Consider the following 16,855-nt stretch of genomic DNA (forward strand, 5'->3'; position numbering starts at 1 on the left):
TGTTTCTAAAGAGACGAAATTATCTACAACTTCAAAGTTGTGAGTGTCAACAGTGACGTGAGAGCCAAGTCGCGACTGCGACGACTGTTTGAAGACAGGAGAACACTACATCCTTCTTATTGGCCAATTTTAAACGCATCTGGTCGATCGCCTGCAAGCGGTCCAGTTATTCGCAAGATGGTAGAATTAAGCGACTGGCTTATAATTTCTTTCCAATCCCACCAAACACACAGCAAAATCTTCCTGGCCGTCAATCCCGGCTTGGCCACTGTTTGGGACGATTCACCGGCCTTCGACCACGACCGTTTTCGCTTGATATTGTCGTATGTGATCCATTTTTCGTCGCTAGTCACAATCCGCATCAAAAATGTGTCGAGTTCGATTTTTGCGTCAAATCATACGGCATCCAAACATCAAACTTTTTTGTGTTTCCAGCCTTCTGCAGATGGTTTAAAAAGGTTTGGTGACTAACTCCCATCTTCTGGGCGATGTCACGAGATGCCACATGCCGGTCTAACTCGATGTTTTCCATGATTTGACCGTTATTCGTCGCCACAGGTCTTCCGCTGGCTGGCTTAGCCATGGTGTCACTTTAACCCGCTCTGAATCGTCGAAGTGATAGAGTACCACCCCCAAAACACCATTAGACCTTTCAAAGATGTATAGTATTGCCAGATACGAGCTCTGTAGCGCTTTATACATAGCCGCGAAATTCAAAAGAAAAAAGGGCGGAAGAAGGATATTTGACAACCTTATATTTCTTCAAAAAATCTCGTGGATTCTCATTTCTCTTATTTTAAATAATCATATTTTTCAAAGTGGTATTGTTTTTATTTGTTTGCCAGGAAGTTTTTAACACCCTCCAGGAAATTTCGTTAAGAGTACGAGTACGAGCTATACGACGAGCTATATATTTATACAGATTATAATTACCGGGCGAAAGTGGGGATCTTAAAGCTTTTGAAATCTTCAAATCGAAAATAGATTTTAAACATGAAGAAGAAGAAATACACCCGAGAGTTACTTCGCCAGACGAGATTCACTCATTCACTCTTTGGATGAATAGCGAGCACAGGTGGATGATTATTAGGACCATAAAATAGCAAAAGCCCACGAAAAGTTGCAATTGCAAAACGATTATTTTGATAATTTCTCAAAATTTTGTTGTAATCATTTTTGTCGAACTAATTTCGATTACTCCAAGAGAGAAGCTGATTTGGTAATCTGTGATTCCGAAAATCATTAGTACCTGGTTAATAATAATATTCGTTGGGGCTCAATACACACGAATATAATTCTAGCTTCTGTATGTTTTCGATAAGTTTTGCTCACCTTTATACGAGTTTACAGTAAATGGGAATACCCCCTACGAAAGCGCTCATATTTCCGAGGAAGGTGAAGTTGGCGGTTTTCAACTACACATACACAAATTAAACACTTTAAAATTTTACTTTCAAAATTGTAAACAATAACACAGCAGAATGCACGAGCGTGTGCAAAGTCGAATGGGAAAATATTTATCTGGCCCGATAACCCAGAGCTTTTAGTGCAGCCAGTTTGCAGTGCAAACGCACGAACAATAAGGCAAACACACGAGTGCGATGTGTTGCGATGCGGTGTAAGCGAAGTGGCAAACAAAAATGTGTATCTCAGCGGAGCAAAAAACAAGTGCCCTCAAGGACGCTTGCCAAACGCGCACGGAAGTCGAAACTTGAGCAAAAGTACACTGCAGCAACAACAAGAATAAGCGCCGATGAGTGTGTGTATAGGGGCGCTTCGTGTAATGTCAATATATGCCAATTTGCTGTGTAAGCGAGCGCGCGCGCGCCCAAAACGCCACTATAAATAGGCGAGTGCCGTAGGGCCACGAGTGGAGTTGTTGTCGCAGGAGCTGCACCTGCAGCAGTGAAGCGCCGTACCGAACGCTAAACCGCTTTCAGCGCCAAGACAACGCGCGCCGCATTCGAAAACTCCGTTAGCACCTAAATAACCGTAAATAGGTGGTGCGCCTACGGGTAGGTATTGATTTCAGGCGCGCACACGGTGCGCTTTTTTAACGTAAGTGTGAGTGTGTGTGTATTAGCGCTCGATTATAAATGGCATGGTAAGCGCCGTGCCAGGCACCAGGCAGCGCATTCATGTTTGGCTTCTGACTGCTGACTTTTTCCACGGAATTTCCTAGTTTGTCTGGTTGGCGGCGCGCAATTTTGCCTGCGAAGCGCCAGTTGTTGTTTGGCAACACTTGAGCAAAGCATTCATTTCCGGCAGATTTATTTGTTTCCTGCGAACGTCGTAAGCGCAGCGTAAGCCCTTCAGCCAGCCATTCGTTCCACACGAAATTCGCATCTCGCATCGTCACACACGGTTTGAATTGAGGGTTTCCGCTGCATTTAATGTGCAATAATCCTTTAGTGTGGAAGTGTCATAGATTCAAGTGTTGCAGCACCAGCTGCGTCCTAGTGTGCCGCAGTAGTCTCTAGACTCTGTGTGCACTTGTGTGTGTGTGTGTTGTTGTGTGTATGTGAGCGCAGTTGGCAAAATGACTACCAGTGATGAATTTTGCCGCGATCATTATGAGCATCCATTATTGTGGTGTGACGACAAGAAACGTTTGGTGGAGCGTAAAAACGCGGAGGAGAGTATGCGTATGTGGCGGCGTCGCAAGGCTGAGGAAGTGGCGCGCAAAGAGAAGGACAAAGCTGAGGTGAGTAATTTATTACCTAAGTTTGTGAATTTGTAGTGGTAATTTTTTTTTGTGTCAAAATTTTGAAGATGAAAATTTGAAAGAAAGCGAGAAAATCGTTGAAAATTTTGGACACCTTTTAAATTTTCAATAATTAGCTTCCGATTATGGTTATTAAAGCAAAAAAACGTATTTTATGCCACTTTCAAAATAAATGTTTTGAAAATTGTCTCAGAAAGTGCTTTAATTGAGTCAATTAGCAATTTTTTTTTAAGAATAAAGCGCAGTCATTTCGTTAAATGACTGAATTAGTAAAATATTGCTTCAAAGTTAATTTGAGAGGCTGATTTACAGATCCATTACATCTTAAAAAACAGAGTGGTATAAGGATCTACTCAGATAATTTGTCTGTGTTCCTTAAATCATAAGCTTAATTAAACATTTCCAGAAAAAAAATATTCTCTCGTATTAATTTCTTTCCATTTGGAAGAAATATGAATATTGCCATTAAATGAATTAGTACTCATTAACATTTTTCAATAAAGTCAAGACTTCTGTAAATGAAATTCATATAATTTAAGGTTTTTTACTCAATTAAATATCTTTGAGTAATAAAAATAGAGGGTCATAAATAAACTTCATCTGGCCTCCAATTTTTCGATACGTTTTTCATGATACCAAAAATAACTCAAGTTTATATTTAAATTTTGAAACGTGCATTGAAATCTATAAAAAATTTGCAGTATTAAAAAATAAATTCATTCTCTTTCAATTTCACCTTTGCAGGTTTGTAGGTAGAGCGGCTGTCTGAGAATATACCTAGGTCTTTTGTAACCTCATTGTGAAACTTCCGGCACTAAAATATCCTCACTCTACTATGCGTGCTTCTGCTGAAGTTCATTAGTACAAAAGTTTTTATGTGTGAAACCTCCGAAATAACACCAAGAAACCCTCGACCTCTAGTTAAAATGATTTTTCTCTGAAAAGAATTGTATTCACATAGAAGAGGTTTTATAGTCTCCTCTTCTGTTACCTTCAGACAGCTTCTAGAATAGTCATTGTGTACCGACATGTATGCCTATTAGACAGTGACCTGCTAGCACTCCTAGTATAGTTCTCACTGTCATTCCTTTTCAATTTTAATAGTCGGTCTGTACGGGTAGTATTTCACTCATGACACGTTTGCGCGCTTCTTGAGCAAGTTAGTGATTGACTTCAACGAGGCTATATGTATAACTAAGATGTTTGCCTTTTTAATTTAAATTTCGCGAAAAAATCTAATCTTTGAAAAATATTTTTTCTGGATCTGGATAATCGTTAGTGTTTAGTATACGCATGTCTTTCTGAAGCACATATAGTGTATTCGAAGATTTTTACGATGAGTGAAATTATTCATCAAAGAAGTTCAATTAAATTTTGTGTGCGGAATCAAATTTCTGGCGCCGAAAAGTTCAAGCTGTTGGAACAGGCCTTCGATGGCAAGTGTTTTTGATGGTACAAATTATTAAAAAAGGGTCGGGAACGCGTTGACGATGAACCATTAACAGTTCGAGATCTTCTAAAATAATTAAATTTTTTCGAAAAACAGCTTCGCTATAACGTCTGTGAAACAATGCTTTTCGACTGTCAGGATTTCATGAAACCTTTTTGAGTCACTTGAAGACATTAAACGTGAATCGCTAAGCGCATTGAAAGTTATTTCGAAAATAAACTTTAATAATTGTTTAGAGGATTGGCAAAAATGTTGGCACAAATGTATTTAGGCCAATGGAGATTATTTTGAAGGGAACGACATAGCTTTTGTAGAATAAATTAGGAATTTTAAAATTATGAACAAAGTCTTACTATTTTTTGCCCACAAAATGGTTGTGATTGGTGAGATTTGAATAGCGACTAGAGACCAGGTCGCCCAGAAGCTAGTAATCGTGCTGAATTCATGAAAAAAGGTTTTGAAGTTTTTACCATCAATGCGATTTTTACTACGAGAATGTTTACTGAAGGATTATAAACAAGTAAAAAATACTATTTGAAGAATAAAAGAAAAGAAAGATCTCTGTGTTTTGTTCCACATTAAATAAATGAAGACTAAAAACGTGATAATACCCCAGCCATGCAGCTACTGTAACCGAGGTGCTGAAGAACATGCCTATAAATCACCTAAGAAATCTATACTTGCGCTGGTTAATCATTCCAAGCTTTGTATTGAGTCTAATGAAACCTATTTTGTATCAATAATAATTTTCAAAGATAACATAATGTAGATTTGATTATATATCCAAAAAAATCGGATATTTTAAGGGCACACTGTGTACGATTACCATATGTGTCTTTGCTTCTAAATAGAGCTGAGTTTCGTTTGATGATTACATTTTCAAGATGACCAATTTCTCAAAATGCAGGGAGTGTCAAGATTACTTATGGCCGAATACGAATGATACAGAAATATTATCTCGATAGACCAACATTAAAATTATTGTGTTTTGTTTCAGAAGGGGTAGTTTTTTCAACGACAGTTGGCTGTGGTTTGAAGATATTCAATGAAAATTATACAAATGCTTTGCTCGCGGACCGGCGGATTGTTCCTTCCTGTGTTATTCTACTGCTTGTATTCGGTTCAATGGGAATTGTGGTATGAACTTCGTATTGAAATGATGGATCCATTTTCATATATAAAACTTGCCAAAGTAATCAATTTGTTAGTCGATTTCAAATCGATTTCAAATTTCCAGCCGATGGCTTGGGCACATACCTTTTTCATATCCAAATATTCTTAAACGCTGTGTCCAACAGGCTCTTTGTAGTATTAGCTACCTTGATTAGTCTTAATTTATAGTTTTCCAAAATTATTCTGATTATTTTCATTTTGTTTCTAACAGCTTTTTTTGAATAATCAATAAGTCCTTGTATTCGGAGCATATATGGTCAATAGGGAATTTAGTAAACCGCTTTTGAATGGTTATTTCGTCTGGCACAAAGCCCGTGCAATATGGGTTCAGCCACTTTTTGGTGTCAGTTATGTTTTTTTTTCAACAAAACATTTTGATAAAAATAGTCTATTGAAAGACCGAGTGCCAGTGGCGCTTTTGGTAGGTGTCCTCGCTAAGTCTACCCACAATATAGTGAGTCCATGCACCCTTTGTATATTTATTTAAATATTTATATATGTATTTATTAACAGTTAATGTCATTTGCATATAACGAAGCAACAATCTGTCTCAGTAAATGAGGTTAACGACCCAATATGATTAGAAACCCCAATCCAAATGAAAATTAATATACAAGTAATATAAAAGCATGTAAATAATTGGAAATCCAAGCGCTTCAGCGAATTCAGCAATGAAATATTGCCATGCAATTTGCAAGCAATAAAACCAGGAAGTCAGTGGCTGCCAAGTCAGTGGCTGACAATGTGATTTCACTTGACTTGTCTCGGCATTGCTGATTGGAATAGTTTAGCATAAATAGCGGCGCGCAAACGTACAAATTACCCAAATATGAAAGTCGGCAGAAATCGTAGGCCAAGAGCCAAGCGCGAGCAGCCTACCACAAGAAAGGCGAGCAACGAACTCAGGCAAATATCGCGTGACTACGAATTGCGCGCTACTTCCTAGTTGTTTGTTAGAGACGGTGTTTGTAACGGTTGTTGATAATGAAGTTGCGGAGCGGCATGCTAAAGGCAAATCAGTGACGAACTGACTGGTGGCAAGTATACATAATATTTTTTGTATAAAGGTAGGCAAAAAAAAACAAAAAATAAAAATATTAGTTTCAATGTTGTTGTTGTTGTGCTGTTATTTATTTGCAACTATAACAACAACCTACAAACGAAGCCAATTTTGGCATTTCATTTTGGGCAAAATAGAATAAACAAAGTCAGCAAGAAAGTATGCGAAAAGTAGCAGAGCTGGATGAGGGTGGAGAAAGCACGTGCTTGTGATACTAACGGTATGTGGTAGTTAAATATGGCGCGCGTTGCAAAAGACAGTTGCCGTGCCTGAAAACAGACAATAACTTTGCGCTTGTGCCCATATTTCCTCATTAAAGTCGCGACGTTGGAGTGTGAGAGTGTCTGGCAGAGAGCTTTCCGACTTTGCCTGTGCCACAAAAGAGTTGTGCAGACTTTTGCGCGTTTTCGTGAATGTTGTGTTGTAGTATGTATGTATGGGTGTGTGTTTGGGATCTTGTTGTGGTGGTAAGAACTTTGCGCACGCTGTAAATGCAGAAAATAAAATAAATAATAAAATAAACAACAACAAATTGTGTATCACTGACCTAGTTAAGCTATTTCGCATAGTTACACGCACACATACACACACAGTTACTAAAAATGGAACTTTTCTCTCAACGCAGTACTACGAACTGTTTGTTAAGCATTATCCCTGGGGTCGTCCTGGTGGCGGCGCGCCTAATTTGGATATCAGACGCAAGGACATCACAGCTGTTGGCCTGCATTCCACGCCTACTATTGTAAATATAAATTTTTTTAAATAATAAAATAGATAAAATATAAATATATTTTCCTACTTCGTTCCAGAGCACCATGCATCGCCTGAACTGTTGGCAACCCTGTCGCTACAATGACTACTTCTCGCAACGTAAAAAATGCCATGACCCCGCCACCTGCTATCATCATCATCTACATCATCACATACCACCATTGCCGCCTGCACCTCCACCGCCAGCACCGCACGTCACCACCCATACACACACGGTGCAAACCACCAGCGATGCTTGTCATCCCGGCGCCGGCGGCGTGCTGACCGTTTGCGAGCGTAGCGTTGGCGATGTTGGCGTTGGCGCAAAATTTGTTGGTGGTGCCACCAAGAGCAATGTGACCGGCAGCAGCAGCGTTGGTGGCATTGGTGTTGGTCTGGGCGCCACAAAAAACGGTGAGACTTTGCATATAACGCTCAAAGATCACCCATCTATGTCGTTTCGCAATAAAGGACATCTCGACATTGAGGTACGCTACAAACCCGGTGCCGCCGCTGCGGGTGGTAAGGGTAAGCCATTGCTAGAAAAGATTGTGGTATCGGATAGCGATAAGTGCCCGTTGGCGCAAGGTGTACAGACGCAGCCGTTGTTAAAGGGTTCGCCACGCAAGAAGAGGCTCGTCGCCAAGCTGGAAAAGCCGGTGAGCTGCAGATACTAAACTTACAATGCAATGATATTATTGGTTGGTTTTCTTGTGTGTGTGTTTCTATCTCATTTCAGCTGAGTAAAGATCCCTGGGGTAAGGCAGGACCTGGCGGTAAACCGTGGCGCAGTCCGAAAGCGGCGGGTAGCACTTTTATGAAATCGCTGGTAAGCTTATTTATGAAAACGACATTCATAATATTCCAGTTAACAGGATAGGCAAATTACTTAAGACTTCAGAGCTCGAAAATACGTAGGCAGATAAAAGCTCGTCTTTGTTCCATCAAAATTCGACATTTTTTTCGAGAAACTTTCGAAAATCTTATGCAAAACTTTTTTCTTAAAAAGCTCTAAGCTCTTAAACTTTGGAGTGAATATGTGTGCCTATCTAAGAGTAGGAAATGAAGGAATTTGACGACTCAACAAACCACCAAAATGGTTTTTTAGAAGCTTTCGAAGCTTTTATATACAACATTTATCTAAAAATGCTGTGAGTATATTTTTCTGAGAAGCTTTCGAAGCTTTTGTTTAAACTTTTTTCTTAAAAATTATTTCAAATTTTCTAAACTTTAGAGAGTGCATTTGAAGATCTTTAACCGAAGAAGGAGGATAGAAACTCGTCTTTGCTTCAACAAAACAAGTTTATTGTAAAAGCTTTCAGTTTTTTTACGCTTTAAGTATTTTTCTAAAAAACTTTCGAAGCTTTCTTGTTAAACTTTTTTCTTAAAACTTATCTAATTTTTTTTAAGCTTTAGTGAGTGAATCTGGATCTATTTAACATAAGAAGGAAGATGAAAGGTCGTCTTTGCTTCATCAAAACAACTTTTTCTTTAAAAGTTCTTAGTTTTTCTAAACTTTAGAGAGTATTTTTCCGAGAAGCTTTCGAAGCTTTTATGCACATTTTTTTCTTAAAAAGCTCTTAGGTTTTGAAAATGTTAAATAGTGAATTTGGACCGATGCAGACGTGGAATAGTTGGCAACTCTTGATTGATTGAGATAGTCTCTATCCAGCTTATCCATTTAGTGGTACAAAAGCTCTGTTAAACTGAAATTTAAGAGTTTTTCACTGTGACATTTTTGCTTCCGAATTTTGAAGCATTCATGAAAAACAGCTGAAGTCATATGAAGTAATATATGTACGATACGATAGACGTAACAACCGATTCCGTCATAATTTTTTTTAGAAATTTAAAACAAATATACATAGAACTCGGTTAGCAAAAGTTCTTAAGGCTCTCAAGCTTGTATTTCAATTGATTAAAAGTGATTAAAAAGCCCATAATTTCACCAAAATCTCCTCTCTGCAGGGTTGGACGAACAAGGAAATGCTGAAAGATCTCGATCAGGATAATCCCGTTACGCCAGCTGAGAAGCCAACATTCCGTAAAGTGCGCACCAACAAAAAGGTGCAACGTTGCTGTGAGCTCTGCATTTGCACCTGCCCCGGCATGGTTACCAATAAGGGGTGTGGTGGTGGCGCCGTTGCCATGCCAGCGTTGAAAAAACCACATCAAAGCTCATCTAACAAAGGCCAAAGCCATGCTACTGCAATAAATCCACAAACTACAACAACAACTGCCGCTATAAAACAAAAACACTGCCCACGCTTTGTACGCCATTGTGAAGCGCCAACTTTGGGCACGAGCAACACGAACAATACCGAGCCGACCAGTGCCAATACGGGTGGTGAGGGGGTGGAATTGGTGCCGTTGTTGGCACGTCGACGCGCCAATGCACGCCCCGTTAGCCTTTCCAGCACGGATGTGACCAAGCGCACCGCCTCCAAAGATAGGTACGCATGCAACATGATTAGTCGTAGCAAATATTTGCAACATTTGCAACAACTACACTGCAACAATAGCAATAATATCAATATCAACAATATGAATAACAGCAACAACAATAATAATAAGACTAGCAGCAGCATTAGCAAATGCAAAATCAAACGCAATATTGCCAACAAAATTTGTAACCTTAGCAATGCGCTCAGCCACAACAACAACAGCAATGACATTAATATCATCAATAGTAATGAAAATAGTAGCAGCGACACTTCATGTTGCTTAAAGAAATTCACTTTGCATATACGCTAAGCTTTTTAATAACATCGGAGTTATGCTTGAGCTTTCGCTAAGATTTTTAACGCTATGAAGGCAATGTTTATGCTTTGGCTTAACCTGTTTTCGGGGTATTATCATAGCCGTAATAGGGACTAAATTTTTGGGCGTAGTTGAATTACGTATGGAATGGAAGTTATCGAAAACGGCTTCCATTCTTTTTTCGTATAGAGTTCCAGGGTTAAAGCTATATAAGCTTATAGTAAGCTTTTATACTTTCAATTAAATATTTAGTGAAATAATAAACTTTTAAAGTATATTTATTAGTTAGTCGAGCATTAAATTAATTTCATATATAATTGTTTTTAAGAAAGAACGAGTAAGCTTTTATTAAAAAAGTTTTTTATATTGAATTTTCACAACCCCTTTCGGCTTCTTTACTTCTCAGCTTGCAAATAATACTTCCACCTAAACAAGGGTTAAAAGCTTTTACGATTGTGATCAAAACTTTTGACTAAATGTAAAAAAAATAAAAGTTTTTTGAAATTTTTTTCACTTAGAACCTTGAAGTTGCTTGGCTAAGCAAGTTAGTTAATTTTTGAAGTTATATTTTTAAATACATAAGTGGTCAGCTGATAGCTTTAAAGCTTTACTTATACCCTTTCCAAGTCTTGTTTGTATATTGCGAGCAGACTGAGTGCATTCAAGCTTATAATTATCCACTTTAGTAAGACTTGTGTAATAAATATGCAAAAGCTTTTGCCGATCAGAGCTTACATTAAGCGTTTTCAAAGCTTTTTATCACATAATAATTAAAAGCTCTCTAAAGCTAAATATTATAATAATCAGTATTGATAATGAGATAAGAATTGTCGCAGGCTTTTATCACTGAAAAGTTCTATAAATAATATTAGTAGAGCTTTTCCCTATCAAAGCTTATTTTAATTTTTTTTTAAAGCTATTCAAGCAATTATAATTAAAGTCAAGGTAAAATTAACTTAGTTTCGATAATTAATAGAGATTTTGACATACTACATGTCAGACCAGTTGGTTAAAAAAAAAGCTCTGCATCCTCTCAAGTCTTGTTTGCTTAAGGTGAACAGACTAATAGCATTCAGGCTTATAATTATCCATTTCGATCAAGCTTTTATAATAAATATGCAAAGCTTTTGCCGACCAGAGCTTCAATTGAGCTTTTTTAAAGTTTATTACTATATAATAATTAAAAACCTAAAAACTCTCTATAATAGTAATTATTATTGAAAGTGAGATTACAATTGTTGCATAAGTTCTATAATTAATAAAATGTCAGGTTTTGCCGATCAGAGCTTTTTTAAGCTTTTCAAACTATGAAAATTAAAACCAAGTTAAAATGAATTTAGTTCTGCTATATAATAGAGATTTTGCCATATATTGCTGACAAGCATATTACAAAAAAAGCTTTGTAGCTTTACTAATACTCTCTTCAAGTCTTGCTTGCATATGGTCAGCAGACTTAGCGCATAAAGGCTTATAATTATTCACTTCGATTACGCTTGCGTAATAAATAAGAAAATGCTTTTGCCTTACAGTGCTTTTTTTTTAGAGCTTTTCAAGCATTTGTAATTAAAACCCGTCTAAATCTATATATTATAAAAAGATATAATTGCAAATTATATTACAATTGACGCAGACTCTTGTCTATGGAAATTCCTATAATTACTAATAGTAGAGCTTTTGCCTTGAACGCTTATTTTAAGCTTTTCAAGCAGTGGATGTTAATGAAGGAGAACAGTTAAAAGAGTTAAAAAATATTGTAGCCATTATAATAAGAAATCTCTTCTATCATACTTTTACATTAACCCATCACTTTTATATATATTATCATACATATACTATACTTAAAAGCATATACCCAACTCATGTAGCTCAACACATAACCAAATATTTGCACAGAAAAAACTTGACTTATGAATTTTCTTAATATTCAAAACTAGCGTTGCTTATTGGTTTGTTTTTTCATTTGTTTAATTTTTCGTAAAATTACAACAACAAAAACAAAACAGAACAATTTCAATTGTAATCAATGTGAAAGTATAAAATAATATAGAACAATTAATTTAGCTGCAATGAAAACTTTAAATGGTAGCAAATAAAATTAGAATAACTAAGCAAAAGCAAACAAAAAATGCAAAAACAAAGCAAAGAATGCAAAAAAAATAAAACAAAAACAAAACTAAAAGCTAGACACAGCCAAAGCACTGATGCAAACTACATATATACCGTCTTCTCTGTACTCGCCAACGCCAAACGCCAACAAATACCAAAACAACACCAAATAACTACCAACAACAACACAACGATTCGAATGAACTCAATCGATTTCCGATGACTTCCTTTTTGGCCAAAATCACTGCCGCGCCGACATGTGTTTCCCTGTATGTACGTGTGGCATGTGTTCGCCGTGTATATGGTATGGGTGTACGTGTGTGTGAGCAGACTTGCCACCGCACAAGACATTCGCTATCTGCACGACTTGAACACACAAATGTCCGTGAAGCGGCAGACTACGTGCGCGGAGCAGCAAAACGAGCGCGAACTCTGTAGCAAACACTTCGAAACCTTCGACACCTTCTGGGGGCGCCCAGGGCACGGCGCGCCCGTTGAGGTAACGGCAAAGCAGAAATTGGACAATTTGCTTTACGGCGCCAGCAACGAATGCTGGAATTGAGTAGCGTTGCCACAGCGTTGCCGGCATAAAAAGCAAATCTAGTGCAATGACCGCTTTCGCGGTGACGCGCGGAGAGGAGGAAGGAATAAGCACACGAAGAAGAGAGAGGCGAAAGAACACTGAAACACTTTAAATTGACTTTTGTTCGAAAGATTTGGTTACTTAGCAAAAGTTATGCAATTTCAATCAGACTTTATCTTGCATAAGCAGACACATACATATACACATGCATATGTACAGAAGTATGTGTATGTGTGTGAGTATGCATTATTTTTTTTTTACCGAAACGAAAGCGAAATGTCGTGGCGCGCGAAATTTTGTCGATTTGCCAGGTTGCAAGTTGCACAAAGTTGAAACGAAAATGTGTAGACGAGCAGGAGAATGGAAATTTTGAGGTTAAGAAAATTTTATTTAACACTTCAATTGCTTAAAATGTTATTTAAATTATATGTTTTAACTTAAGCATCCTTTTTTATTCCAAAATATTGTTTTACTACGCAAATTACTTGTAGTTGTTGTAAATTTCAAAGCTGGCTTTCGCTGCATTATGTAAGTCAAACGGTTGGAATTTCTAGAAAATTAGCTCAAATCTTAAATAAATTATTTTAAATTTTATAAAATTATTAGTAAAATGTTGGAAATTGTATTATTTTTACTTATTGACGCATGCGCATAGATTAAAGGAAAAATATATTTCAAATAAAATAATAGCATAACAAAATCTAATGTAAATTGTAAATATACATATACTAATTTATCAATAAACTAATATTGAAGTATTCTCACATTTTTCCGAATTTATAATCTTTATCGGTTCTTTTAAGTAAACGTCTGATTGTGTTTAACGTGGGATCCTGCTGTCGACAGCTTAACTCCACGGTGCTCAAAAGCACAACGGATCAATACAATGCGTCGATCAGCGCCTTGAAAACTGGGTAAACATTTTCAGTACCAATTGGCAGTGTGGCATGGACACACTAACCACCTTGGTAGGGCTCGAGGCCCATCTAAAACCTCTGCCGTACTTTGGGTCCGGCACCCGGTTGCAATGCAACTCCACATTCGACTGACAAAGTCAGTTCTTCCCGCGATTTGGGTTTTAACCACAGCCACCACGAATCTCCACCAATGAGCAGACTGGAGCGAACTCCAGGGGCTACTGCTCCCCGTGTTACCAGGTTAAAGTCTTTGGTATGACCTTGTAGCCGAAGCTACGACCAGTTGAGCTTCCATACAGCCCTGGACTGGTGGCCAGGATCTTAGTCGCCTCTTACGACAGGCATGCCTTACCGCGGGTATATTCGGTTTCCCCCCGAACCCTGAGGGGGTCCCCCGTACCCGCAGGGGGAGATTAGGTCAGTGGCAAAGGTATGAACTAGGTTGTATGAAATCACAACCACGCCCACAAAATGCCGTTGCTCGAAAAATTTTGCAGTACTATAGCTTAGCTCCAAATTAGTTTTGACAGCGACATCTGTGGCAAATGTCATATCCAAATAAACATTAGGGTTTAATATACGCTTGTCTTCCTGAAGTACATAAAGTGCATTCGGCGATTCTTACGATAAGTAAAATTATTCAACAAAGAAATTCAATAAAATTTTTTTGTGCGAAATCAAATGTATGGTGCCGAAACGTTCAGGATGTTGGAAAAGGCCTTCGATGATAATCGTTTGTCGCGCGCAAGTGTTTATGATTGGTAAAAATTATTCAAAGAGGGTCGAGACCGCATGATAGTCGATGATTAATGGTCAGAGATCTTACTGGTATCGTGGAATATCGGAAGTATCAGTGAAAACCATTTGTAAGGATCATTAGAACCTAAGAAAAGTGGAAACACGATTGGCTCCAAAATCACTAAATTTTTTCGAAAAACAGCGGCGCGTCAACGTCTGTGAAATATTTCTTTCCGACTACCGGGATGTCATGAAACGTTTTATTACAGTGATGAGTCTTGGAGCTATGCTTACGACCCATAAACAGACGATTAATCGACCGAATACCGTGGCAAAGGTGAGCCGAATCCGGAAACACCACGTCAAAGAAGGTCGAAAGTCAAGGCAATGGGGACATTTTTCTTCGATTATTGAGGTGTGCTGTACTCCGAATTCTTCCGACTGGCCAAACTATCAACAATGAATACTATTTGAGAGTTATGCGTCGTTTGCGCGAAGCTATTCGTAAAAAGAGGCCCGAAATATGGGCTGACAACTATTGATTTTTTCACTGCGATAATACATTTACGGTTTTCACAAGTCTCATAAAGTTATAAGTTATAACGATTCGAAAACATAGCATTGAGAATTGTAAATGTGTAAGCTCATTTTTGTATGAAATTCAACAACAATTTTTTTAAACAAGTGTAAAAATTTATAATTTTTACGACGAGGTGTGAGTAACCCAATTGATTTTTGTGATTTATATTTGAAATTCGGAGGGAAACTTTTTTTAAAAGTTTTTTTGTGTCAAAAGTTTATATAATCGAGTCAATACTTCCTTTAGTTCTCATACCATACACATATATCTTGTATAAAGAGTTTCAAACTTGAGATTGACTTTCAACCACCTATTTCGGTCAATATGTTGGTTATCTTAGAAAAATTAGGTACAAGTATAATATTGGATATTTTATTAATATAATATTTAATGGCGATATTTGGTCCACGAATTGCCGCAGGACCCATATACCGCATATAGTAGGTATTATATAATGATTTTCGTTATTCAAGAAGACCTTATGCCGAGAATGTCGGTAAGCGCGATAGCTACTTCATGAAATGGAAACATGTTCTCGAGTAAGCTTAAGTAATTTCAAAATTTAATGCAATCAGTTCAGACTTGTCATTGGCCTAGATATACCCCATAATATTTTCGACACACATACAGTTAGTATATCGTCATTTAAGATGCAAAATAATGAAACATCACTGCTCATAAGTTTACAGGCGATTGAAAAACGGTATAATATAAACCATCTTATTGAAAAAAAAAAAAAATAGTTTTGGTTATAAAATGGTTAGTGTTGTATTACAGTGGAAACTGAAAATTTGATGCTAGATGTACAAGTGTAATACGCTTAAAGTTTTAAGGGACTATATAGCTGACCTCAAGTTTTTAAGGCTCTCCAAAACTACTACAATTTAGGACAATATTCTAGAGAAAATTATTTTTTGAAGCCGTGAAACCCATATAATCCAGTTAAAAGTAATTTTCAAACTCACTCAGTTTTGATTTCTAAATTTGCATCCAAAATATAGCTTTAAGTCATTTTAGATTTTGTTTTTAATATCCTCTGTGTGCACACGCATAAATAACAAATTAGCCCATACGCCCATCTAGGGGTTAACGCACCGAATGTTTTCGTGTATTAAACTGTTATACAGCTGCTTTCGTCATCACCAGTAACAGTTTGGTAGCCACTTTCACTGCTATTCCAAACCACTGTGATTCAAACTGGAAAGGCAATGTTAACTGGAACGTGTAATATGTGGAAGGTAAGTTGAACAACGCAGGCAGCGAATGTGGAACATGTTTTACTTTCGGCAAGCCGTTTGTCGGTCATGTCTTAGTTTTTCCAGCGCTGGCATTGCAGATGGCAAAATGGTTGAAATGCCAACGCAGCTGACGTCTGTAGTTAAAGTATGTGGAAAACGTGGTACAAATACATAGACATACTGATGTACCATATATTGGTTACATCTACATCGACCTTGCATATACATATATATATATACATATGCATTGAAATCAATGTGAAAATGCTATAGTAGTACATTGAGTTGAAATTTTGAAATAATTGAAAGTGCAAAAGAAGAAATTTGAAAGTTGGCAAAGTAAAGAAGTACTAAAATGCCAAAATTTAGAATTTATTATAAAATTCATTTTAAAAATATGAAAGAAATAGATAATGATAAGTAAAATTTCCTTTTAGTTACAAAAATTAAAAGAGTTGTCATTAGATTAAGTACATACATACAAACATATGTGAGTAGTGAAGCGAGCATATGGCCTCTCCTATGGAACTCACAGCCGCACCTACTATCTGGCTTCCTTGTTAACGAAGTTCTGTCGACCGAGACCAGGTGGGAGAATCTTCCATCGAAATTACAAGACTCAACCCTTGACTTGTAACCTTTCCATGGGGCTCCTACTCTCTTACTATCAAAAAATGAGTTCAAATGAATAATGAATGTCACCAAGTTGCTTGCCAATCCTTTCAAGGAATCCACCTGCCCTGGAAGCAGGCACATCGGAATTGGTTTTGAAAAA

The 16,855-nt window shown here is 37.3% G+C and overlaps 1 protein-coding gene across 5 annotated transcripts; it reads left to right on the top strand.

Moving 5' to 3' along the window:
* The first annotated feature begins 1,890 nt into the window (after nucleotides 1–1,890).
* On the top strand, nucleotides 1,891–13,373 carry LOC126750953 (uncharacterized). Of its 5 annotated transcripts, XM_050460815.1 has the most exons (7): nucleotides 2,031–2,704; nucleotides 7,034–7,150; nucleotides 7,218–7,572; nucleotides 7,630–7,817; nucleotides 7,898–7,987; nucleotides 9,127–9,611; nucleotides 12,355–13,373. In XM_050460815.1, the coding sequence occupies exons 1-7, from the start codon at nucleotides 2,540–2,542 to the stop codon at nucleotides 12,584–12,586; spliced, it is 1,632 nt and encodes a 543-aa protein (XP_050316772.1). In that variant the 5' UTR covers nucleotides 2,031–2,539; the 3' UTR covers nucleotides 12,587–13,373. The 5 variants fall into 5 exon arrangements, with proteins under 5 accessions (XP_050316774.1, XP_050316770.1, XP_050316773.1 ...); XM_050460817.1 differs by lacking the exon at nucleotides 2,031–2,704 and adding an exon at nucleotides 1,891–2,015 and having other exon boundaries at nucleotides 7,218–7,817; XM_050460816.1 differs by having other exon boundaries at nucleotides 2,029–2,704; nucleotides 7,218–7,817; nucleotides 11,922–12,422.
* The last annotated feature ends 3,482 nt before the right edge of the window (nucleotides 13,374–16,855 follow it).

Source organism: Bactrocera neohumeralis, chromosome 2, assembly GCF_024586455.1.
Source record: "Bactrocera neohumeralis isolate Rockhampton chromosome 2, APGP_CSIRO_Bneo_wtdbg2-racon-allhic-juicebox.fasta_v2, whole genome shotgun sequence".
Classification (NCBI taxonomy): domain Eukaryota; kingdom Metazoa; phylum Arthropoda; class Insecta; order Diptera; family Tephritidae; genus Bactrocera; species Bactrocera neohumeralis.